The 23,843-nt window shown below is 31.8% G+C and overlaps 5 protein-coding genes across 5 annotated transcripts; 4 read left to right on the top strand and 1 right to left on the bottom strand.

Annotated features, from left to right (window-relative positions):
* Positions 1–147: 147 nt before the first annotated feature.
* Positions 148–6,344, top strand: LOC137835751 (MLO-like protein 6). The gene is made up of 15 exons (XM_068644383.1): positions 148–378; positions 478–535; positions 623–828; positions 2,383–2,499; positions 2,580–2,640; positions 4,023–4,111; positions 4,198–4,272; positions 4,430–4,524; positions 4,636–4,685; positions 4,776–4,816; positions 4,905–5,078; positions 5,218–5,253; positions 5,390–5,457; positions 5,568–5,628; positions 5,708–6,344. Exons 1-15 carry the CDS (start codon positions 259–261, stop codon positions 6,137–6,139), a joined length of 1,683 nt encoding a protein of 560 aa, XP_068500484.1. The 5' UTR covers positions 148–258; the 3' UTR covers positions 6,140–6,344.
* Positions 6,345–8,590: 2,246 nt separating this feature from the next.
* On the top strand, positions 8,591–13,128 carry LOC137835752 (MLO-like protein 6). Its single transcript, XM_068644385.1, has 15 exons — positions 8,591–8,800; positions 8,886–8,943; positions 9,033–9,250; positions 9,399–9,515; positions 9,598–9,658; positions 9,919–10,007; positions 10,146–10,220; positions 10,571–10,665; positions 10,783–10,832; positions 10,923–10,963; positions 11,051–11,224; positions 11,351–11,386; positions 12,158–12,225; positions 12,321–12,381; positions 12,498–13,128. Exons 1-15 carry the CDS (start codon positions 8,690–8,692, stop codon positions 12,897–12,899), a joined length of 1,656 nt encoding a protein of 551 aa, XP_068500486.1. The 5' UTR covers positions 8,591–8,689; the 3' UTR covers positions 12,900–13,128.
* Positions 13,129–15,910: 2,782 nt separating this feature from the next.
* Positions 15,911–16,618, top strand: LOC137835750 (protein transport protein Sec61 subunit beta-like). The gene has a single exon (XM_068644382.1). The coding sequence runs from the start codon at positions 16,113–16,115 to the stop codon at positions 16,428–16,430; it is 318 nt and encodes a 105-aa protein (XP_068500483.1). The 5' UTR covers positions 15,911–16,112; the 3' UTR covers positions 16,431–16,618.
* Positions 16,619–17,559: 941 nt separating this feature from the next.
* On the top strand, positions 17,560–20,414 carry LOC137835749 (syntaxin-71-like). Its single transcript, XM_068644381.1, has 9 exons — positions 17,560–17,841; positions 17,941–18,066; positions 18,866–19,022; positions 19,115–19,200; positions 19,351–19,419; positions 19,522–19,566; positions 19,649–19,711; positions 19,804–19,880; positions 20,002–20,414. Exons 1-9 carry the CDS (start codon positions 17,686–17,688, stop codon positions 20,012–20,014), a joined length of 792 nt encoding a protein of 263 aa, XP_068500482.1. The 5' UTR covers positions 17,560–17,685; the 3' UTR covers positions 20,015–20,414.
* Positions 20,415–20,691: 277 nt separating this feature from the next.
* On the bottom strand, positions 20,692–23,334 carry LOC137835747 (NAC domain-containing protein 68-like). The gene is made up of 3 exons (XM_068644380.1): positions 23,065–23,334; positions 22,441–22,727; positions 20,692–21,679 (listed from the first exon to the last, which is right to left on the bottom strand). The coding sequence occupies exons 1-3, from the start codon at positions 23,237–23,239 to the stop codon at positions 21,098–21,100; spliced, it is 1,044 nt and encodes a 347-aa protein (XP_068500481.1). The 5' UTR covers positions 23,240–23,334; the 3' UTR covers positions 20,692–21,097.
* Between the last annotated feature and the right edge of the window lie 509 nt (positions 23,335–23,843).

The raw sequence follows: 23,843 nt of genomic DNA, 5'->3' as shown, positions 1-23,843 counted from the left end.
AATACGAAGTATATATATATATATAATTTTTATTTTTTTTTATTTATTTATCTTAAAATATTTAAAAAAAGTTGGAGATTATTATTTCAGCGATTGAATGCAGTTTTGAATGGATTGAAATTATACCCCGAGTCCCCCATCCATCATATGCTATCTATTTATACACCTAGATTCCAAGGAACAAGAATAAAACAGCAAATAAAAAGAAGAAGAAGAAGAAGAAGAAGAAGAAGAAGAGTAATAGGAAAGTGAAGAAGAATGGGAGGAAATGGAGGAAGGAATTTAGACGAAACACCAACCTGGGCTGTGGCCGTTGTTTGCTTTGTTTTGCTCTCTGTATCTATCATCATCGAATACATCTTCAATCTAATAGGAAAGGTATATATATCCATATTCATTACATGCGTCTAAGTATTGTATTTAATTATAACCCTAATACATATACTTTCACTGCCACTGTTATGTTCATGCGAGAAGTGGTTGAAGCAGAAACACAAAAGAGCTCTGTACGAGTCACTTGAAAAGATCAAATCAGGTGTGAGACAATCTGAACTGTTCAACTAACTTCTTTAAGTGACAAATTGAATGCACCAAAATTAACTTTATAGATGCATGTTTGCAGAGCTCATGTTATTAGGGTTCATATCGTTGCTCCTAACGGTAGGGCAAGGTCTAATATCGAGGATATGCATATCAGAAAAGGTTGCAGGGACATTTCACCCTTGCGCTCATAGAAGAGTGAAGCAAAACAACACTCCCCCATTAGAACACGATGAATACCGAAATAACCGCCATCTTTTAGCGTTGGAAGACAAGTGTGCACCGCAGGTTTCTATGTTTTTTTTATCAGCAACAATGAAAGTATTAGATATTCCAACCTTGCACTACAAAAATTACAGAAAAAAAAAACCAGATAAGTGATAAGTAGGCTTAACACTCCTGCTTGCAACTTTGAATGTAGGGTTAAGATTCTTTCCATTGCATATTTTTTTAATACTTTAAATTTATTTAAAATTATAAAATAATGGCTGATAATAGTTTAAAATATGCGTTAGAAACAGTATATTGATATTTTTTTTTAGTTAAGAAGTGTTGGAGGTAAGATCTAATAGTAGAGATGAACACGTTAAGTAAGCTATATCAGTAGCATTGACTTGTATATCTAAAATTTTAAGTTTTGGATTAAATATATATAGTTTAGGTTCACTTATATATGGTCAACTTATAATTTATTGACACAAATATTCCTGATATTTATCTCCTTATATTTCCTTACAAACCAAACATGAATATATATACATTTTTAATACTCTTTTATTACAAGGTAAAATTTTGCACCAATCTCATTTAGTTTAAATTCATTATTCTTTGTTAACGGACATACATTTTTTTTTTCAATTAGAACAATGAAATAACTGTTAATTTTGTTAATAATTAATCTTTGTAGAGATTAAAATATTTTTTTAATCACATTTCTTTTTAAGCTAGGAAACTTAATTCTATGATAAGGATTTGTTGCCCATCTAATTGTTGGTTTCTTAAGTAGAGATGTGAAAAAATTTCAACGAAAAAAAGGAATGGCCATTGTTCTTTGCCGTAAACTCAGGGTCAGAAATATCCAGCATTAATTATTAATTAATTATGATTTGAGTTTGATACCTTATTATTTATATTTAGTTTGAAGAAAATTCACTACGTGGAACCCTCATAAAAAAAATATTTAACATAAAAATCATTACATAAAAACTAAATTTAGATATAAATAAGTAGTGATTATATTCACTAGTCTAAAAATCATTTTATAAACTAAAAAATTATTATATCAATAATTCCTATTACTAATAAAAATTAATAAAATGATTTTTAAATTGGTTTTTAATTATTAGTTATCAAAGTTTTAACTACTAACTACTTATGTTTTAAATTAGTTTCTATTAGTCTTTTAGAGACTAATTTATAATCTAAAATATTAGTAGTTAAAACTTTAATAACTAATTTAAAAACTATTTTATAATATTTTATTAATAATAGAAATCACATTAAATATTAATAATTTTTTAGTTTTTAAATTAGTACCTAATTAATATAGTGACTAATTCTTTTTTATTTCTAAATTTGATTATTATTTAAAGATTTTTTTTATAGTGTAAAATGTGAAAAATATGGAGAGTGACTTAAGTAGTTTCATTCCTTCCATTTATAGGTAGTTATCGTTTAAAAAATCAAGTTTTTAAGTTTAACAAGGAGTGAGTAATTAGGAATAGGTATTAAAATATTTATCTAGTATTTAAATCCAATCTGATTAAGAATTGAATTTTATGATGTAATATGCGAATATTTAGATATATTTGTAGAAGTGATTTTGATTGTAAAAGTGCATAGGGTAAAGTGCCATTTGTGTCATCGGAAGCCATTCACCAGCTCCATATATTTATCTTCGTGCTGGCTGTTTTTCACGTGCTTTACTGCATTCTCACTCACGCCCTTGGTAGAGCAAAGGTAATATTTCATTCTTTAACAACTTCAATACCTTTCTGGGTTGCTATTATATAATTGTTAAATTGAAACTCAATATATAGATGAGAAGGTGGAAGCGATGGGAAGTAGAAACCAAAACACCAGAGTACCAAGTTTCACACGGTTCGTCCTCTCTATAACCCAATATATACCTTTTTAAAGAACATTTTTGTGTCTTAATTATATCCCTACTTAACGCTAATTATAGCGAATACAACTATTGGAGCCCTTTAATAATATAAAACAAAGCCTAAAAAATTATTCAACCATTATAATATTTCTTCTTCAATTTAAGATATGACACATATTCCCGTTATTCTATTCTTGTATTCTTGGTAAAATTAATCTTCAGTCCCCAATCTAATTCAGAATACCTTAAAACACATCTAGTGATCATGATGTTTTTTACATTTACATTTCAAAAGAATATGATGTCATCAACCAACTACAACATGCTTACATTTATTAGATTTTGGCTCGCTTTAACACCCGCACATTCTACACCCCTTTCTAGCTCTCTCCGGAAATGACTGATGTGCTGAAGAATCAAAATATGAAACGTATATAAGGTTTTTTTCTTTTGTTTTCTGTATTAAATATTTCCTTCCACAAATTCAAATTTGGACTAATAATATCCATGTCATAAGATCTGTTAGTAGAAAATCTAGGAAAATATTGAAAAAAATATTTTTTTTTCATTCATTCAATTTTCAATCAATTTGTAAATAACAAAAGGATTACGAATCATTTGTCTCGATCTCACTACAAAAAAATTATGATTAAAAAATAATTTTAGAGATGAAAAATAATTAATTAATATAATGACTAAATTAGAGGTCATTTTAAAAACTAGAAAAAATTTAGATTTCTAAATTAATTTCTATTATAATTAAATGATTTATAAATTGATATCTAATTAACTATCTAATTTAAAATCTAAATAATTGATAGTTAAAACCTTGGTAGCTAACAATTTAGAAAAAATATTTAACAATTATATAAACTAATGTAGAAACCAATTTTTTCTAATCTCTAAAATAATCTATAATTTAGTCAAACATCTTTTCTAAAACACCAGGTGACCAAAATCCAGTTCATATAAACATACTATAGTCGAAGGACTAACTGATGTTTTTTTTAAAAAAAAAAAAAAAATAATATTAAAAAATTTCCATAGCCAAATACAAGGTAAAACAGCATAAATATATAACAAATAAGAACTATACCATCCTTATTAAAAATAAGATAAAACATCAAAGCTCATTTTGGACCTATTATCAAACACTATCAACTCTCTTCTCGGATTTCACCTATCTGTCTTTTACTGATACTTTTCTTTCTCTCTCGTAACTACCATTAATAATAAACATATTTTAATTGGAATATCTTTATATTTCAACAAAAATTGTATGAATGAAGTATTTCTAATTAATAAATTTAGATAACGCTGAAAAACTCACAATTATAAGTGCAATATTTGCAAAATTGTTTGTTATTTAGCGCAGATCCTCAACGATTCAGATTTGCAAGAGAGACATCGTTTGGAAGAAGACACCTAAGTTTCTGGACCCAGAATGCTGTCCTGGTTTGGATTGTAAGGATGCCCATTATATGCATTTTTTTTTCTTTCGAAGAACACCTATTCAACTGTTTTCTTTGCTTTACCTTATTGCTGTACAGATTTGTTTCTTCAGACAGTTTGTACACTCAGTTCCTAAAGTTGATTACTTGACCTTGAGACATGGATTTATGATGGTAATCACATTACACCCCTTACTAATTTTCTCTTTTCTTTTTACTCATATTTGCTTTTCTCTTCTTTTTATTTCTACAATCAAATCGTTTTCAATTCAACTGTAAACTGTTTCCCCTTTAACATCAACATGTCCAACATTAACTTGAATTTCTTTAGGCACATTTGGGGCCTCACAGTCACCAGAAATTCGACTTTGGGAAGTACATCAAAAGATCTTTGGAAGAGGACTTCAAAGTGGTCGTTGAAATCAGGTTTTGTGCCTCACATAAATAGAAACCACTTTTCAAAGTAACATATATGTATAGTAATTTGATCTAGATATTTACAGTATATAATTAGCTGCTTTCTTTCAAATTTTGTAGTCCTCCAATCTGGTTCATCACAGTGCTTTTTCTCCTATTTAATACTCACGGTGAGTGAATAATTCATGACTCACTAAGCCGAATCACTCATTTTATTGACTATTAAGTGTCCACACACTTACGTTTTGGTACATGGTCAGGCTGGTACTCTTATCTGTGGCTGCCATTTGCTCCTTTGATTGTAAGCACATGCAAATTAAGCCTTAGCTTGATTAATAATGGTATCTTATTTTTTGTAATCATAATTAACGTAGTGAAAATGCTTGTAGATTGTTCTATTAGTGGGAACGAAGCTGCAAGTGATTATAACGAAGATGGGTCAGAGAATTCAAGAACGAGGAGAGGTTGTAAAGGGCATGCCAGTGGTGCAACCTGGGGATCACCTCTTCTGGTTTAACAAACCTCGACTTATTCTCTACCTCATTAATTTTGTGCTCTTTCAGGTATGTGAAGTAATATCATCAATCAATCTAATGCAGTTTATTTGTCAAATGAAACTTCTTAAGCTTTTTTCATCTCTGTTAGAGACTAATAATCCAAATCTTACATGTTTCTTTTCTGGGGTGCTGATCACTGGAACAGAATGCTTTTCAGCTTGCTTTCTTTTCATGGGCTGCGGTAAGTCCTGCAAAATAAATTAACTCCGTTTAACACTGTTGTTATGTTTCTACTTGATGAAGACTAGTGAGTGCATTTCTTATTTGAACAAATGCTATTACATGGTTTAGAACTTTTTTGTTTTATGTGTTTTCAGCTTCAATTTATGATGAAGTCATGTTTCCAGTCCCAAAAGCAGGATGTGGTGATCAGAATCTCAATGGGGTGTGTCCCATTTTCTAGATCCATACCTACTTAACAACTCATTCTAAAACTTTGTTTGCCAATAACAGTCCCAAGTTAATCGTATAAAATTAACATGCATGATGTCGCAGGATCTTCGTTCAATTCCTTTGCAGCTACGTCACTCTTCCTCTCTATGCTCTCGTGACGCAGGTACTTGAATTATAATATCAATATTATGGGTTTAAAATTTTGTGGATAGTTGAATTGAAAAGGTTGTGGGTGAGAACAGATGGGTTCAACAATGAAGGCAACGATTTTCAACGAAAAAGTAGCGATGGCTCTAAGAAATTGGCACCACACTGCGAAGAAGAACGTGAAAGAGAAGCGTGGAGTACGATCGCAGAGTCCTTTGTCAACTCGGCCTTCAACCCCGCAGCAGCAGCCAAAGTCGCAGGCTAATCTGCTGAGACGGTACCACAGTGAAATGGCGACTTATCCATCTTCTCCGATAAGGTTCGATTTTGAGGCACATCTTCCTTATGGGATCCATTCACCCCCCTCCTCCATGGTTAATGCTGCAGCTACTTCTTCTATTCATCGCCATGAAATGGAGATGGAAACGGAAATTGAAATGGATCAGGTCTCAGCTCTCACTCAACGCCAGATTGATATTGACATTGACATTCAAGACAATCAAGAATTTTCTTTTGCTAAAAGATAACAATTTTTATTAAATGCCAAAACGACGAAGATGATCATGATTTTAGTAGCATTTCATCTTTGTAGAACTCCAAGGAGGCAAACGTTAAGGTTAACATATTGTTTTGTTTTATGCGTTTTTTTTCTTATAAAAAACATGTCTTTCTTGGTTATGTATCCCTCCATAAAAAGAAAATTAAATAGTTCCATTTTTTTTGTTTTGAAAATGCCTCGCTTCTTACTCACAAATAGTAATGTTTAAAAATAGTGAAATTGATATATTTAATAAAAAAAAATAAAAAATAAAAAAATAGCTTGTGTATTTTTAGAAAAAGAAAATTGAATAGTTTTTAATTATTTTATAATAGAATTAAATATGTTTTTCTTTCATTTATTATAACACGATTTTTGTCTCTAATCTAAATTTAGACCTTAATACTTGTAATAAGTGAATAATTATAGTAAAGAAACCATTAGAATAAGTTTTTACCAATATTTTTTTCTACTTAACAAATAAATGAAATTTTCAGGACTTTTATAATATTATATATTTACATTAATAATAAATCAAAATGAAATATTTTAACATATTAATTTACATTAGAAATTGTTTGTTACGGAAAAAAAATTATAATGACTAATTTCAATAATTTTTTTTTACTAAGTAATAAGTTTGGATTAAAAACAGAAATTAATATTTAACATAATAATATGAAACCATGGTTCAAACTTCAAACCTCTTTATTTATGGAATCTAAATAGGAATTTGCTTAGTAGGCACCAAGGTGAGTCAACTAAGTTACAGCCTTGTACAGAATTCTAAGCCTCCAATTAAGTCATTATCTCGATCGCAACAAGTCAAATACGCGTAGCTAGAATTTAGTTTTTGATGTTCATGAATACTTATTTGATCAAGTAGTTATAACTTATAGCTAAATTAATTCCAAGAACATTCCGAAAGAAAAATATAGCAAAAAAATAAAGAAAGGTAAGGTTTATACGTGAATTAATTCAAATGCAACTTATCGCAAAGAATTGTTGTAGCCACTTCTTGACATTGTAGCTTTAATGCATAGCACCCTAGCTATCATTCTTTATAATTCAGACCATAGTTTCGTGAAGATTCCTACCTAATAAGATAGAAAGTATATATTAGATTTTGGGACGGTCATATTTATAACTTAAGTTAATATTGTATTTGATATATAGGGAATTTTTTTAATTTACTATGGTAAAAACTAACTATGCATCACATGAGGAAAATGAATATTTCGACATTATATACCACTCTTGATGTAATAAACCTAAAGCAGAGGACATTTCATAATTTTGGGTAACTGTGCTTAATAAATATTTTGGACCTTAGTAAAGTAGCCAAGGCAAGATTATAACTCGATGCAAAACAATTAATATTTTGGTTGGACCATAGAACATAAATGAACATAAATATGCATGTATTTTGGCTGCTATATATATACACCACTGGCGAATTAATAGAGAAATTAGGTCTGATTGCAATGATCTTGTTGGTGCCTGTCCTGCAGGTATATGCTTGAAGATAGTTAGGTCCTTAATTTTTCCACCAAAGACCCTTTGGCCATTCCTAAATCATCAGGATTCAGTGCATCATCTCATTGGAAGATTTCCTGCACTTACCCACTCTGCACGTCATTCCACTAATTTAATACACTTAACATTTATTTAGTCTTCTTCTTCAAATATTATCACTAGTATTCCAGTCAATAATATATTTGAGTCAAGTCATCAATCAAAATAGTACATTGCTCATAAAAAAAAAATCAAAATAGTACAATTTAAATAACTGTAATACCTTTAACCCCTTAATTTTTGAACTAACTATCATAAAATCGTTTCTTTAGTTCATTAATTTGGAAAATATTTTTTTTTTTAATTTCTCTCTTTTTGAATCCTGTTAAAATTTGTGTTTAAATAAGTCATAAATGCCTGTTATTTATATAAGAATCTATTTCGATTTTTGTTTTAGGATAGTGATTTGTTTTGGTCATCAAATTTTGTGAGTCATCATGACCATAATTTTACGATTTGGTTCGCTAAACTTTATGTTTTTTTCAAAATTAGTATAATAAGTAAAATAAATAACAAATTAAGTAATAAATAGTTTATATAATAAATAAATAAAAATAATAAATAAACTTAACCAAAATAGTAATAAAAAATATATTTAAAAGCACGTCAAATCATCAATCAAATAGTCCATGTATATACTGTGTTTTGGCTAGATACAAATCATAAAAAAAAATATTTGTGATTTTAAAGATAATTTATGGTTTTAGTCTAAATTCTAGAACTTTGTGAATACTATTATGAAACTATGGAATGATTATGTGTTTTTTTAATAAAAAAAATAATCTACTATGGAACTTTGTAGTAGTGTGAACTTTGTCACACTACTAGGGTATATATTTTTGCGTTCAAAATCGGGGAGCTAGCTAAGCTTTTACTCCCTACTCCTCCTGTCATTCATCACTCATAATCTACTATCTATCTATTTATACATTGAAAGAAACTAAGAAGCCAATAACTCAGAAACATGGGAGGAAGAAGCTTGGAGGAAACTCCTACTTGGGCTGTAGCCGTTGTTTGCTTCGTTTTGCTCACCATATCTATCGTCATCGACCACATCTTCCATCTCATAGGAAAGGTATCCATGCATAAACCCATCTGTAACTGCTTAATCTTAATTATCAATACTATAACGAATTGTTGCACCATGTATCTTCGCGAAGTGGTTGAAGAAGAAGCACAAAAGAGCACTATATGAGTCACTTGAAAAGATCAAATCAGGTGTGTCAATCTGAACCTTTTCACTTTTTTCTGTCACGATTAAAGGTTAATCACTCAAGTTAACACAGGTTTTTAATAATTGTATGCAGAACTTATGTTATTGGGGTTCATATCGCTGCTTCTAACGGTAGGACAAAGTGTAATATCGAGGATATGTATATCAGAAAAGGTTGCAGGGACATTCCACCCCTGCACTCACAAAACAGACCACACCCGCAGATTACTACCGGAGCTTTTCCGTTCCGATCACAACCAAAATCTACGCCGTATTTTGGCGGCGGGAGGAACTGACAAGTGTGCGGCACAGGTAACTACTATGTCAAATTTTAAGAACTATCAGGGCTGCTGTTTAACAGTTCATATAAAAACTATAATTGTATTTTTTTGTGTCTAACTCGTTTAAATTTTTAACCTAACTTTGGCATATCATGTGATTTATATTGTGAAATGTGTAGGGTAAAGTCCCGTTTGTCTCATCAGAGGGCATTCATCAACTCCATATATTTATCTTCGTGCTGGCTGTTTTTCACGTTCTTTACTGCATTCTCACTCTGGCTCTTGGTAGAGCAAAGGTAAAATATGTATGTTTAATTCTTTAACAACTTTTATAACACATCTCTCATTTACTCATTTTGTTGAATAAACCAATGACAGATGAGAAGGTGGAAACGGTGGGAAGAGGAAACAAAAACAGCACAGTATCAATTTTCACACGGTTTGTCTGTCTCTGCACATGCCAATATATAAATATACTCTTTAAATTTCAAAATAAAAAATATTCACGCCCACCTTCTTGTTTTAAACATTTAAGAATTCCCTTGAAAATGTGGTGAATTGAATCCTCACTTCATTATATATTTATTTTAAGTCTTAGCTACCATTAATTAGTAATAAAGATATTGTAATTAAAGTAACAGCATTTTATAACAGTTTGAAAGAAAAGTACTGCATAAACTCACATTTTGTTTACCACAGATCCTGAACGGTTTAGATTTGCGAGGGAGACTTCGTTTGGAAGAAGACACTTGAGTTTCTGGACTCAACACACTATCCTAGTTTGGATTGTATGTGATCTCATGCTTCTGTTTCTTCTTTTTTCTGTCAAACCTTTATGAAATTTCGTGATCATTAACTGTATAGAAGAACTTTTTTTCATCAGACCTATTCAACTGTTTTCTTTGCTTTACCTTATTGGTATGCAGATTTGTTTCTTCAGGCAGTTTGTACGCTCAGTTCCTAAAGTTGATTACTTGACCTTGAGGCATGGATTTATGATGGTAATCACATTACACCCTTACTAATTTTCTCTATTCTTTTTACTCATATTTGGTTTTCTCTTCTTTTTATTTCTACAATCAAATCATTTTCAATTCAACTGTAAACTATTTCCCCTTTAACATCAACATGCCCAACTATAATTAGTCTGTGATCAACAAATTATATTCACATCCCTACCAACATAAGTATTTGCAACAAAGTTTATATCACAAACTTAACATGAAACTTATTATGAAATTTATTGAAGTAAACTTTAAAAAAAATATGAAACTGTTACGACTTCGAACGAAGTAGGTGTGAACTCTTTGAACTTGTCTTCTTAATAAAAATATAACTTGAATTTCTTTAGGCGCATTTGGGACCTCAAAGTCGCCATAAATTCGACTTTAGGCAATATATCAAAAGGTCTTTGGAAGAGGACTTCAAAGTGGTCGTTGAAATCAGGTTTTGTGCTTAATTTGCTTATCGTAAAAGCAGTAACCATTATTTGAAATAATGCATGTCAGAATTGATTTAGAAAATCATTGTATAATTAATTAACAGTTTTTTCTAATATTTCAGTCCTCCAATCTGGTTCATCACAGTGCTTTTTCTCCTGTTTCACACCCATGGTACACATCTTATATATAATAACTCACCAAGCTAAATAATATTTTATGATTAAACTTACGTTTCCTTACATAATTTTTGTATATGGACAGGCTGGTACTCTTATCTGTGGCTGCCATTTGCTCCTTTGATAGTAAGCCCATGCAAATTAGGACTTGATTAATAGTTAATGATATTTTATTTTCTGTAATCATGATTAACGGGGTGAAAATGCATGCAGATTGTTCTATTAGTGGGAACGAAGCTGCAAGTGATAATAACGAAGATGGGTCAGAGAATTCAAGAAAGAGGAGAGGTTGTAAAGGGCATGCCACTGGTGCAGCCTGGGGATGATCTCTTCTGGTTTAACAAACCTCGACTTATTCTCTACCTCGTCAATTTCGTGCTCTTTCAGGTATGAAAGCGTGTACCACTTTTTCAAAGCATGAACATCAATCAAATTCAGATTCTTAATTTTCTCTCATAAAGTGACTAATCCAAGTCTTCTATGTCTCTTTTTCTTGCATGTTCATTGGAACAGAACGCTTTCCAACTTGCCTACTTTTCATGGACTGCGGTCAGTCGTGCATTTATTTCTGCATACCATTGGAAAAAAAATAAAAATTTCACACTAAAATACATAAACTATTCAACAATATATGTAAACATTTCTTCATGATCAAGACTTGTGATTTGTGATAGCAATTGTAATAAATGCTAAAATTTTTATTTTTATTTATTAAGATTCCACGTCAACTATAAATTAAGATATTTTATAGTATATTTAGCTATGAAACTCGGACACTCCTCTTAAATGGCGTATCGAACACCGACACTCGTATGACACCGATAGGATACGTATCCGTAAAGTGTCCAATTCAAAGAGTATTTATTATATTTTTAACAATTTTAATACTGTTCTAACATAATTTTAAAAAGGAAAAATACATTAATTTTTTTAAAATTCAAACTTTATTGTATATATTGTTATTAGGATTATAAAAATAAGAAACAAATCCTTGTGAACCAGTCATGAAAAGAATCTTTCTGCTCCAAAAAATAATCTGGAATATACTTGTGCACATAAATCTTTATTGTTAATTTATATAATTCATAATTATATAATATATAAATTTGTGTCCTCGTATCCTATATTTTAGAAATTTTACGTATGTTTGTGTCCGTACTACTACGTAAATATTTAGAATCTATTTTAATAACAACAGTTTTTTGTTAAAGTTGTGATATTTTAAAATCCACTTTTTTATACTATCATTCATGAATAAGAGTATCGTGGGTTCTACTGCTGTTAATTATAGTTATATGAATTGTGGACTTTGTTTTACAGGTTCAGTTTGGGATGAAATCCTGTTTTCATTCGCAGACGGAGGATGTGGTGATTAAAATCTCAATGGGGTGTGTTCTGTTTTCTAGATAACACACTCAAACTAAAACTTTGCTTATATTAATCTGAAGTTAATCGTATAAAATTAACGTGGATGATGTGGCAGGGTTTTCGTTCAATTCCTTTGCAGCTACGTAACTCTTCCTCTCTATGCTCTCGTCACACAGGTAGTTTAATCGATATGATCTCATTATATATAAAATGCATGCAACGTTTTTGACCTAGAGTTTCTGAAAGAGGATTTAAGAATGAATAAAAATTGAATGGTGGTGGGTGAGAACAGATGGGTTCAACCATGAAACCAACCATATTCAACGAAAGAGTAGCCATGGCTCTGAGGAATTGGCACCATGCAGCCAAGAAACACGTCAAGCAACAGAACCGTAGATTACAGTCAAGGCCCACAACCCCCAATCACTCTACATCTCAGGCCCATCTCTTACGCCGCTGCCACAGTGAAATTGACATCTATCCCACTGACTCTGAGGCCCATCATCCCTATGAGATGGATTTGAGCCCATCATCCAAGGTGCATGATCACGAAGTGGAAATGGAAATGGGCCACTTGGATCATGGCCCACTAGAAGATGTGAATGAGTTGAACTCAGCCCTTGCGGGATCAGGTGTGACTCAACACGAGATTAATATTGAACACGGCAAGGAGTTTTCATTTGATAATAGATGATTACAAATTTTATATAGCACTTAGAGATTCACTTTGATTTTATGGTGCGTGTGTATTAAACTATTGTATAAAAGGTCAAAAACTCAAAATAACTCAAGAGAGAGATGTGATAATAATGATTGTAGTTGCATCTCACCTTGAGTAAAATTTTCAGGCATTAGATCTTTCATTTATAGTTTTCTACACATGGTTGTAGGAATTCCTCCACTTGAATTTCAAGGTTTTTTTTTGACCATGATGGGGTTATTTTTTTTGGTTTTTACCAAAATGGAATCCGTTTAAAAAAAATTACAAATTTATGCAAGTCGTGCCAATTGACACGACTTCATATGCACAAATCGTCGCAATTAGACACGACTTCTGTCATGTCATACTGAAGTCGTGTCAACTTGGCACGACTTCTGCCCTGTCATACTGAAGTTGTGTCAACAAAATTTATTTATATATATATTTTATTTTATTTTTAATTTTATTGTTTATATATTGGGTAGTAAGTTATGTAATGTTAAAAATTAATTTGATACATAATGTAGCAAATAAGTCAAATCATAAATAACAAAATAATATAAATAAATTATTTTATTTGGATTTGTATAAAGATATTAAAGTATCATGAATGAATTATTATAAAATTCTTGTTTGAAAGCAGGAATAATCTGTGAATTTTGTTATTTGAGATTTGTTACCTAAATGCAATTATTTATATTATTTAAATTATATTCATAATATATATATATATATATATAAAAGTATTTACAGTTATTTAATCATTTTGAAAATAATTATAATACTTATATTTTTTATATTTTAATATAAATGACATTTAAAAGAATAAACAGATTTCCGAAAAATGTATTATTTGATTTGTGATAAAAATAATTATTAGTTCAGACAAAAAAAATCATAATTTATGATTTGTTTATAATTTTGTTATTTGTGATTTGCTACATTAGTCAAATTATTTATATTATTTGACTTATTTAAAATATATATAATTCTTTTTAAATTATTTATGATTTGTGATTTGACTCATTTGCTACATTATGTATCAACTTAATTTTTAATATTATATAACTTACTATCCAATATACAAACAATAAATTTTAAAAAAATAAAAATTATGACGTGGCAGAAGTCGTATCAAGTTGGCACGACTTCAGTATGACAGGTAGAAATCGTGCCAAGTTGGCACGACTTCAGTATGACATGACAGAAGTCGTGCTTAATTAGGACGATTTGTGTATATGAAATCGTGCCGAATTGACACGACTTGTCTAAATTTGTAATTTCTTTTAAACAGACCCCATTTTAGTAAAAAAAAATAAAAAATAACTCCATAATGGTCAAAAACTCGAATTTCAAAGGGACAAAACTTTTCACAAAAAGAAATAAGAAGAAAAATAAATAAGAAGAAAAAAATGAAGTAATTTTTTTATAAATTAATCCAAAGAGATTTTTTTTACATATATTTTTTAAAATGTTTATATCAGCTAATTCTAACTTATGGAAAAAATCATTTTTAAGTTTTGCTTGTTACTTTTTTTATTTTAAGAAAATATTTATTTTCTATTTTTAAAAAAATGTTTATGGATAAATTTGTCTGTTGTATAAGTGTTTGAGTTTCATGGGGAAGTTATATGTTATTTATCATCATAGTTTTATAATAGTTTAACACTAATGACATTCGAGTAATACTCCTAGTTAGACTTGTATAATCTAACATTCATATATAATATCCATTACACCTATATTTACTTATATTTACATTTATCATTATAAAAAATTAAAAAAAAAATCCTCAAAAAATTAAAAATATATTTAAAAAAATTGTTACTCAAGAAATTAAAAACATATTTAAAAAGAATTGTTTCTCAAGAAACTAAAAACATATTTAGCGAGTGTTCTTATTAAGTTGAGACAATTTGTTTAGTACCATGTACTAAATAAATTTGTTTTTTTTTTATGTCACCTCAACTTATACAAATTTAAGTCACGAGTATATATTATGGATGGTCCGATAACGACTTGATAATGAATAACCTTTTGATAGCGAGTGACCTGATAAAATCAACAAACACTCACTATGATACTATAAATGACTTTAATACCATATTAAGAAGTGAATTTTAAGTTTAACTGAACCTTATAAAACCGACTTATAAAATGAGATTTTTCAAGTATAATTTGAGATAATGCAAGTTTGATGGACATGTTTGGAGATGAATAATTTATGTTATTGAGATCATCTCAACCACCCAGAATAGATTGGATCTAATATCTATTAAAATATTGTTGTTGAGATCATGTAGGCACTGCTGCTACTTCTTCGTTTCGGAGTTAGCCTTGAATTGGCTTACGAAAACACTTAAAACAAAAGTTGACTTTTCTTTCCTATGATCCTATGAGTACCGTCGTATAATTTTTATAACCATGGTGAATTCATTTTCTGATTCTTTAGGTTCTATGACTTACAAATTAAAAAATCTTAATAGTATTTTTAATATATTAAAAACAAAATAACTTTTTAAACCAACAAAAGATGAACTGTAAATCCGATTTTAATTTATGAAGTCCTAAAATTAATTTCACATATGCTTTAAGATAATTTTTTAAAATATTAAAACTCGCTAAAAGAAAATATCCATTCTTAGAACATAGCAATAATTATTTTTCCCTTCTAAAAGTATCTATGATATCCATTAAATAAATTTAGTTTAAGATATACATTATTTTAAAATATAAGTAAATATAACCTATAAGATTCCTTGATTATAAATATCTAGTTAATCTTAAATTTTAAAGAAAGGAATAAAATATAAAAGAATTAAATTGTGGAAATTTTATGAAATACATTTCTGTGTGTGTGCATATTTATACACATGTTTGTCGCATCAACTACCAAATCTACCCAATTTAATAATTTTTTAATCCATCTCTTTAATACTCTAGAATAAAAGATTCATTAATACATACATACAAATAGTTAAAAAAAAAATAGTATAATTTATTCTATCTATCTTGCTACAAAGACTAAATTTCTTATTAAAGCTAAGATGAAATGATTATAATATTTTAACCCACAAAAATCCCAATTTTGATGAGACCCATCTAATTTCACTATTGTAACCCTAACTCTTTCTTATTTTTTCTTCTCTCCACAAATTTCATTTTTCCCAATTTCTCTGCTTCCTTCTTCATCCTTGTTTTTGCTACATGGCCAGAGGTTCCTCTCAGTCTCAGTCCTCCACTTCAACGGCCGCGCGGCCAGGAATCGCGGCTCCCCGCGGCTCTGCTGCTGCCACCGCCGGCATGCGCCGTCGCCGTCTTGCCGGTGGAAACAGCTCCACCAGCGCCAGTGTCGGCGGCGGCGGCGGAGGCGGCAACATGCTGAGGTTCTACACGGACGATGCTCCGGGGCTGAAGATTTCGCCGACGGTGGTGCTGGTGATGAGCCTCTGCTTCATCGGCTTCGTCACCGCTCTCCATGTCTTCGGCAAACTCTACCGCTCCAAATCCGGCGGCGCCGCTTGATCCCACGATCCTCTTTTGGATCTGTGGTTCTGATCCACGCTCTCGTTGGTTTATTTCGGCTTTTCATTCACATTTGCAATTTCAGTATTTTGTTCTTGTGAAGTCAAATCTCTTACTGTGCCCTTAAACATAGATCTATGTCGTTTCTTTATTTAATCATGTATACCAGTTAGTTTCGTTGTTATCAACTCTAGTTTGTTTCGTTTTTTTCCATCTGAATACGAATTGAGATATTTTCCTGCAGAAATGATTTCAAGAACTCACGTTTAAAATGAATCAATCTCGCGATTATTGAAGTTAAACAGGTGGAGTTGATGTTTTCTACCATTGTTTGGTGGTAGGGAGAAAATGCATGTTCCAGGTCCCAATCCAATTGTGTTTCCCAATTTCTTCTTTTTGAAGAAGTTAGGTTTTTTGTTGAAAACAAATCCAAATTTAGAAAGACATATATTTGATGTTTCTCATAGACTAAAACACTGATGATTGCCGGAAGACTCAATCTAACTGAACAATGTAAATTAATTCATTTATTTTAATTTAGGTGAAATTCAATATTTTTTTTCAAATATTAAATATTATAGTCTATTTAAATAATTATTCAAAAAAAATAAATTTTGAATTTAATAAAAAAATCAAAATCTAAAGTTAATAAATCTGAGATTTTTTTTTCTGATTGAAAATGATAGAAAAATAAGAAATTTAATTTTTTATTTGCATTTTTTTATTTTCTTAAAACTAAATAGGAATAGATACGTTAAACAACTCAATAACACTCTTAATTTGAAACAAGATAATTGTTTTAAAATGTTTTAACCGATAAATTTAATAAGCATGAAAAACATCGACACAATTAAAAATGAAGCAATAACTTTGACCTACATTGTTTTGGTAGGTAATTCAATTAACTAACTTCATTTATATTATTTGATGAGGATTTTATAAATTTGATTGAACAAATTTTCCTAAATAATTAGCATAAAGAGTGGTTTATTAATAATGAGGTAACGTTAACTATAATGAGGCGAAATTGGGAATAGAAAGGCATGCATGCATTGGCATTGGTAATGAAGGGTTGTGGCAGCGAATTGTGCGTTGAACGGCTGGTTTGCGTTTGAGATGGAACAGTGGAGAGTAACAAAAAAGAAGCACTTTGACAACTTTCTCTCTCCCCAAATCGTCTCCATTGCCACTCCTTATTTTGCAGACTTTCCCTCACAAATTATCAACCTGAGGAGAAACCAGAGTAACGGTAACAATGTCCGTGATCGACATTCTCTTCCGCGTCGATACCATTTGCCACAAATATGACAAATACGACATCGACAAGCAGCGCGAGCTCAACGCCTATGGCGACGACATATTTGCTCGCCTCTATGCGGCTGTCGAATCCAGCATTCAAACCGCTCTCAATGTTCCATTCTCTTCCCTTCCCTTTTCTTGTTCTTCTCTCTTTTCTTTCCGCATTGCTTTTCTTGGAATTGACGTTACGCGCCTGTTTATTTCAATGCAGAAATCGGAGGCTGCTGCCGCGGAGACCAACAGGGCCGTTTCTGCTTCTTTGAATGCGGAGGTTCGTCGAACCAAGGGTAGACTCATGGACGAGATTCCTAAACTGCGCAAATTGGTGAATAAGAAGGTCCACAAAGCTTCCTTCACAACCTATTCATCAGCTTTAACGTTTCTCTGTTTTGCTTTTTCACCTTTTAAGTGAACTTTTATTAGCATTTAACAAAAGACTTGTTTTTCTATCATCAAGTCAACAGGGGAGGTAATTATGGAATATGCCTGGGTAAAGTATGATTAAGAGACTGAAAATCAATTCTAACTGATCATGGTTTAAACAAAAATACCATATTGACATTTTTTTATGGCCTTAGGAATAGCCAACCTAATGGGCCCGGTGGAGGGAGATTTGAGTAGTTTCATTGAAATCTTCATTTAGTTATTGTACACCAAATAAAGAATGAAGGATTAGGAATGACTTGTTAGACAAGTTACACAAAATTCTTCAGAAGGGATGAAGATGTGGACGAGACGCAGATGATTGTGATCATGAATTTGAATAATTTGTCTGGTAGAGGGCTTAACAAGCTTAAGAAACAAGTTCCATTCTTTTGAGTTTTGATTTCACTAGAGTCTCTTTGTCACTGGTTGAGGGTTGGCTGAGGATCAAGATATTGGCTACAGAAATCTTTCGAATGTGCTTAATGGCCCACCTTCTATTGGTGTTTGTTTCACCGAGGAATCGATGATTAAAAATAAAAATAAAAACTAGGGTGCAAATAAAAGTAACTGCTATTTAATAATATTTTCGAAAGAGGGAGGTATTAATATACTTCAGTTTGCTTTGTGTCTTGGGTCTATGCTATCTTCAAGTAGTAATAATGGAAGCAAGGTTTTGGATGCATATAAAAATCTAATACTAACATTAACAGGTTAAAGGTCTCACAAAAGAGGATATGGCCATTCGTCAGGATCTTGTTCTGGCATTGCCCGAGAGAATCCAAGCAATACCAGATGGTATTTCTGGTATCCAAACTGCAGGATGGAATGAGACCTCAACTCAGCCACATATCAAGTTTGACTCATCAGGTGATCGGCATTACTAATATTGAATGCATTTACCATCAGCAGCATTTGAATTAATTGTTAATCGCGATTGTCACTTTCATTCCCAACCTCAGAGGGACAACTTGATGGTGAATATTTCCAACAAAGTGAAGAATCCAGTCAGTTCCGACAAGAGTATGAGATGCGCAGGATGAAACAGGTATGCAAAATTTCTTCAGTATTCCAATTACCTTGTTGTCTACGTTAATTGCTAAATTAGGAACTGCCTGACGTTTATAATCATTTCATTATATGGTATTTGCCACGGGTTGATCTATAGTCTTGTTGAGTCAAATTTTTATTTGTACAGGATGAAGGACTTGATATCATATCGGAGGGATTGGATACCTTGAAGGATCTGGCCCGTGATATGAATGAGGTTTGTTCTGTTATGCATCTAGCTCTGTTTGGGAATTTTGTTGAAAGATGTGGGTTTTAAGAGGGTAATTTTTTTCTCATATTTCCCCCCAACTATGTTCAGGAATTGGATCGGCAAGTTCCACTAATGGATGAAATTGACAATAAGGTAAAATAGATATTTATTCAGTCTTGTTTTTCTCAGAATGATGTTGTCATGAATGCATATAAAGTGCGGCCTGATTATACAGGTGGATAAGGCAACAGCTGAAGTGAGAAACACTAACGTGAGGCTGAAGAAAACTCTCAACGAGGTAATTGACATGATTAATTGCACTCTCCTTTCTATGAAATTTTTTTCAAAATACAAGTTTCAATTATCTTGCAATTTTTGTTTCCTCTCCAGATAAGGTCTAGTCGAAACTTCATCATTGACATCATTCTACTCTGTGTTCTTCTGGGAATCGTTATGTATTTATACAAGTAAGCTGCAATTGTGTTCATCATAACAAAACTAGCCAAGAGTGTTAATTAATTTCTTTAATTATGCTAATTCTGTACTCCTTCGTCTCCTCGCTAACACAATATCCTGTCTTTATTTCAGTGCTCTGAGGTGACTTGATGTTGAATTCTCTCCCTTGTTGTACTGGTGTCCGGTTGTAACATGGTATTACATCCTTGCGCTATCTGAGGGCTGTCACTGTAATTTTCCAACACTGCATCATGTTTCACCTGCTGGAGAATGGCAACATATATTTTACCAATGTGCTTTGTAATTCTGTGATGTATCAATGGCCACTTTAATATATCATCACTCTTTTCTACGAGTCTTGCCTACTAATTCTATTGGCATGTAAGTTTCTGCATACTAGTTAAAAGATTGATGTTTGGGGCACATCTGTCTTCTAACGCCATTCTTTCATAACCTCTCATAAAACAACTTGTATTATTAAATATTACCTCAATTACCATCTATGTTAAATCAGTGACTGAAACAATTGGTGCAAATTGTACTGCAAAAGAATTCTGAATGCATATAAACATTTACGTGAAGTTCATAATGATTTATGCTGGTTCAACGCTGAAGTGTTCATAATGGAAGAGGTTAGATTCCGATAACAAATAGGCTCAGAGCATCTCTAATGAAGAGGTCTTCATATAAAAAAATTAATTATAATAGTAGTAAAAATTAAAGTAGAAATAAAAAATTATAAAATGTGAATTTTATAAAATTTTAACATTAGAGTAAAACATGCAAAACAAAATTAAAAATGATAAATTACTCTTAAACAAGTAAAATAAAAACTCCTGAGAAGGTATTATAATACGCAGAAGCATGTAGATGTTCTTTACATGTGAACTTTAAATAAGAAGCAACTCCTGTAGGTTGGATAGATACAAATGGTTTCTACATGCTATGATTACTAGGGTAGGATAAAGTACTAGTTGAACTGACACAGGTCACGCTCAAGAAGCTAATTGGCTGGGGCATTATTTACATTGTTTCCAAGGAATTTTATGAATACAAGGAAACTTCTATACTGCCCCATGTTAGCCATGCATAAAGAAATAGATCAATCATTCGCTTGAATATTGCGGGCTATCATCTTTCCGGTTACACCTACGTCATAAGTTGCATAGTCCACACCTGTGAAGTAAAAGAACTTTGACTGTCTTATAAATTATAATAAGAACTTTCATCACTGAGGGTACCTTCCTGTAAAGACTAAATCGTTAAGCTCTTGAAAATTGATGCCAGTGTCAGGTAGGTTCTCACTGAAAATGTCATCTTGAGACTGGTTTTGGTTATAACAGTTCAATTCTCTACTGGCCAACACCCTGCTAGGTGATTCATCCATTTTGTTCTCAGACTTCCTGTTAAAAGAAATGAGATTTCCCTCCTGTTCATCTTCATTAGATTTTCTTGCCAGTGGGTTGAAGTAACTGTCCAAAGAAGGAAAAGTCATCTGAGAATTCACTTTAGTGAAACCATCTTCAAAAACTGAAACTAGATTGGTGCCTTTGCAGCCCTTAAAGCTCATATTTGGCATGTTTTCAGTGGGAGATACAGGTGCACCAACAAGAATAGAGGCTATGATCTGATAGTCTTTGTATTGATAATCAGTGATCATGTCAGTCCGACAGTTCATGTTTGTTGGATATTCTTCACTCCTCGGTAGTTTTGCAGAAAGGTTTAGTTCACTAGGATTCTCTTGATTTTCACATGATATCTTCGAAGAGTAGCCTTTATGTCGAACCCGGCACAGTACCCAGTCATCCAACTGTGACAGCAAGAGACATGCTTATCATTATTGCATCAAGTTCATGTACTAAGAATAAGGGATCACAGTTTCAGAAGCATGTTTGAAAATAGTGTGAATAGACCTCGCAAGTTGTCTAGTACAAAAATAATCCTAGATATCTTTTTCTTTGGTTTAAAATGATTGGTGTGTCCACCATTAATATATAGCCTTTTAATAATCCATAAATCTAATTTACTTGCATAAAACCGAAGTCTAAATTCGTACCCTTGAGAAGTTGCCCGTTTCATACGGTTCATCAATGGAATCTATATGCTGTTCAATTGACTTTGTTACGAGGTTTTAGCAGAATGGTTGAAGTTTATTTATTTATGTAAAAAATTAAAGAACTATTCATTCTTACATTAGTTTAATATCAACTTCAAATTGGGAGTGATATTTTTAATGATGAATTTTTTATCTCCCTTTTCATAGGGACATCAGACCACCCTTTTAGCAGGACAAAACAAGTATTTAATTGGTTGAAAGATTCGAGCAGACATTGTTTTTATTTAGACTGTAATGCACTGCATTTCTTATTTCAACACTTTTAAGTTCGTAGTAATCATGTGTTTGATGAGTTGGTTTATAACCTGCAGCTAGAAAATATGAAACCAAATGGAATGGCTAGTTTGTGTGGTTCAAGATCCTGTTTGAAAGCAATTCTGCTATAAATATCCTGTTATCCTAAACTGGTTATTTTCTTCCATGGAAGCAAAATGTTTGTTTACAAGAACACTTACCCGCATGGAGCCTTTTAGCCTGGAGGATTTGGTGATTGTGTCAATCAATCTATATTCATTCATGATCCAATCCGTCTTAGATCCCTTAGGAGGTCGACCTGAATAAAACACCAGAGCTTTCTTCACTCCTATGCGCTTTGATCCACTAGAAGAAAGAATTGGCTTGTCCGTTCCTGTTGCCTTCCAGTATCCTGAGGCTGCTGCCCTGTTTGGCCTCAACCCATTTGGGTACTTTCTGTCTCTTGGGCTAAAGAAATACCACTCCTCTTCTCCAAACAAAGACTTATCTGCAAATTCACAACAAAAACAAAAACAGGATTCATTTTTCTTAACTGCATTCATCAACATGACTCAGGACGTGTCTCAATAAACTTTTTTCAGAAACATTTATAAGAGAAGAAAATAAAATAAAAAATCTCATAAGCTAAAACAAGTTTTCTCATCTTATCTCATGCACCATGCACAAGTTATTTTCTTATGAAGAAGTTAGTTTGAGCATAAGTTTAACAAATGAAGAAAGTTCTTAAAATTTTCATTGTATTTTCTTCTCTTTGAAAGCATTTCAGAGAAGTTTATCTAATCCCTTGGTAAACAGAAGGAGTGAGTGCATGGCGAAGGACACACTGGGTAGCTCCCACGGGTTATACTTGTAGAGATCTATTTCAGCTATAATAGATGCTGGAAGTGGACGTGAACTGATTTTGTTTTGCAAGTAATGAACTATGAGTTCTTCATCAGAAGGGTGGAATCTGAAGCCAGGTGGGAAAGAGTAACCCGAGTTCAGTTGATCTCCCTCCATCAAAGAATACTTTTCTCTTAACAAAAGAGAGAGAGAGACCAATGGAATCAACAAGTGCCGATAATACCAATTTGGCTCGGTTTAAATAAAAGAGTAAAGTGTTATCTACTTATCCGCAGTATATATAATATGTCTCTAGTCCCATGCAGATATTACCAACATTGTGGAGAAGATACTAGGGACAGGAACCAATTAGTTGCAAGTAAAGTTTGAGAGAAGAAGACAGAGAAACCCATCAATTTGGCTTTACTCAATGATTTGACCTTCACCTACGTACTAGATAGCAACTTGCCCATGATAGATAAAGTACAATCTGCTTAACACCTCATCACCACAATGCATAATTCTGCTATAAATTGAGCATTGCACAAACTTAAAACTGAGATATAAAATTAATTTTGTGACATAATAAGTTAGTGTCACTTTCTCAACCTTATTGTAGACGGGACTCTTGTGCAAAAAGAAAAATGTATCCAAAATGAAGCAGATTAACAGGTTAAGATAAGTTGCTTGTTTGATTGAATTACACAATGCAGACGACAAATTTAAATAGCCTCTGATACTGACTCTCTGATAATCATAGCAAATAATAACTCCCTCCCTC

The sequence above is a fragment of the Phaseolus vulgaris genome, chromosome 5 (assembly GCF_000499845.2).
Source record: "Phaseolus vulgaris cultivar G19833 chromosome 5, P. vulgaris v2.0, whole genome shotgun sequence".
Lineage (NCBI taxonomy): Eukaryota > Viridiplantae > Streptophyta > Magnoliopsida > Fabales > Fabaceae > Phaseolus > Phaseolus vulgaris.
The sequence above is the reverse complement of the archived record's forward strand: the minus strand, read 5'-3'. Positions and strand labels throughout refer to the sequence as shown.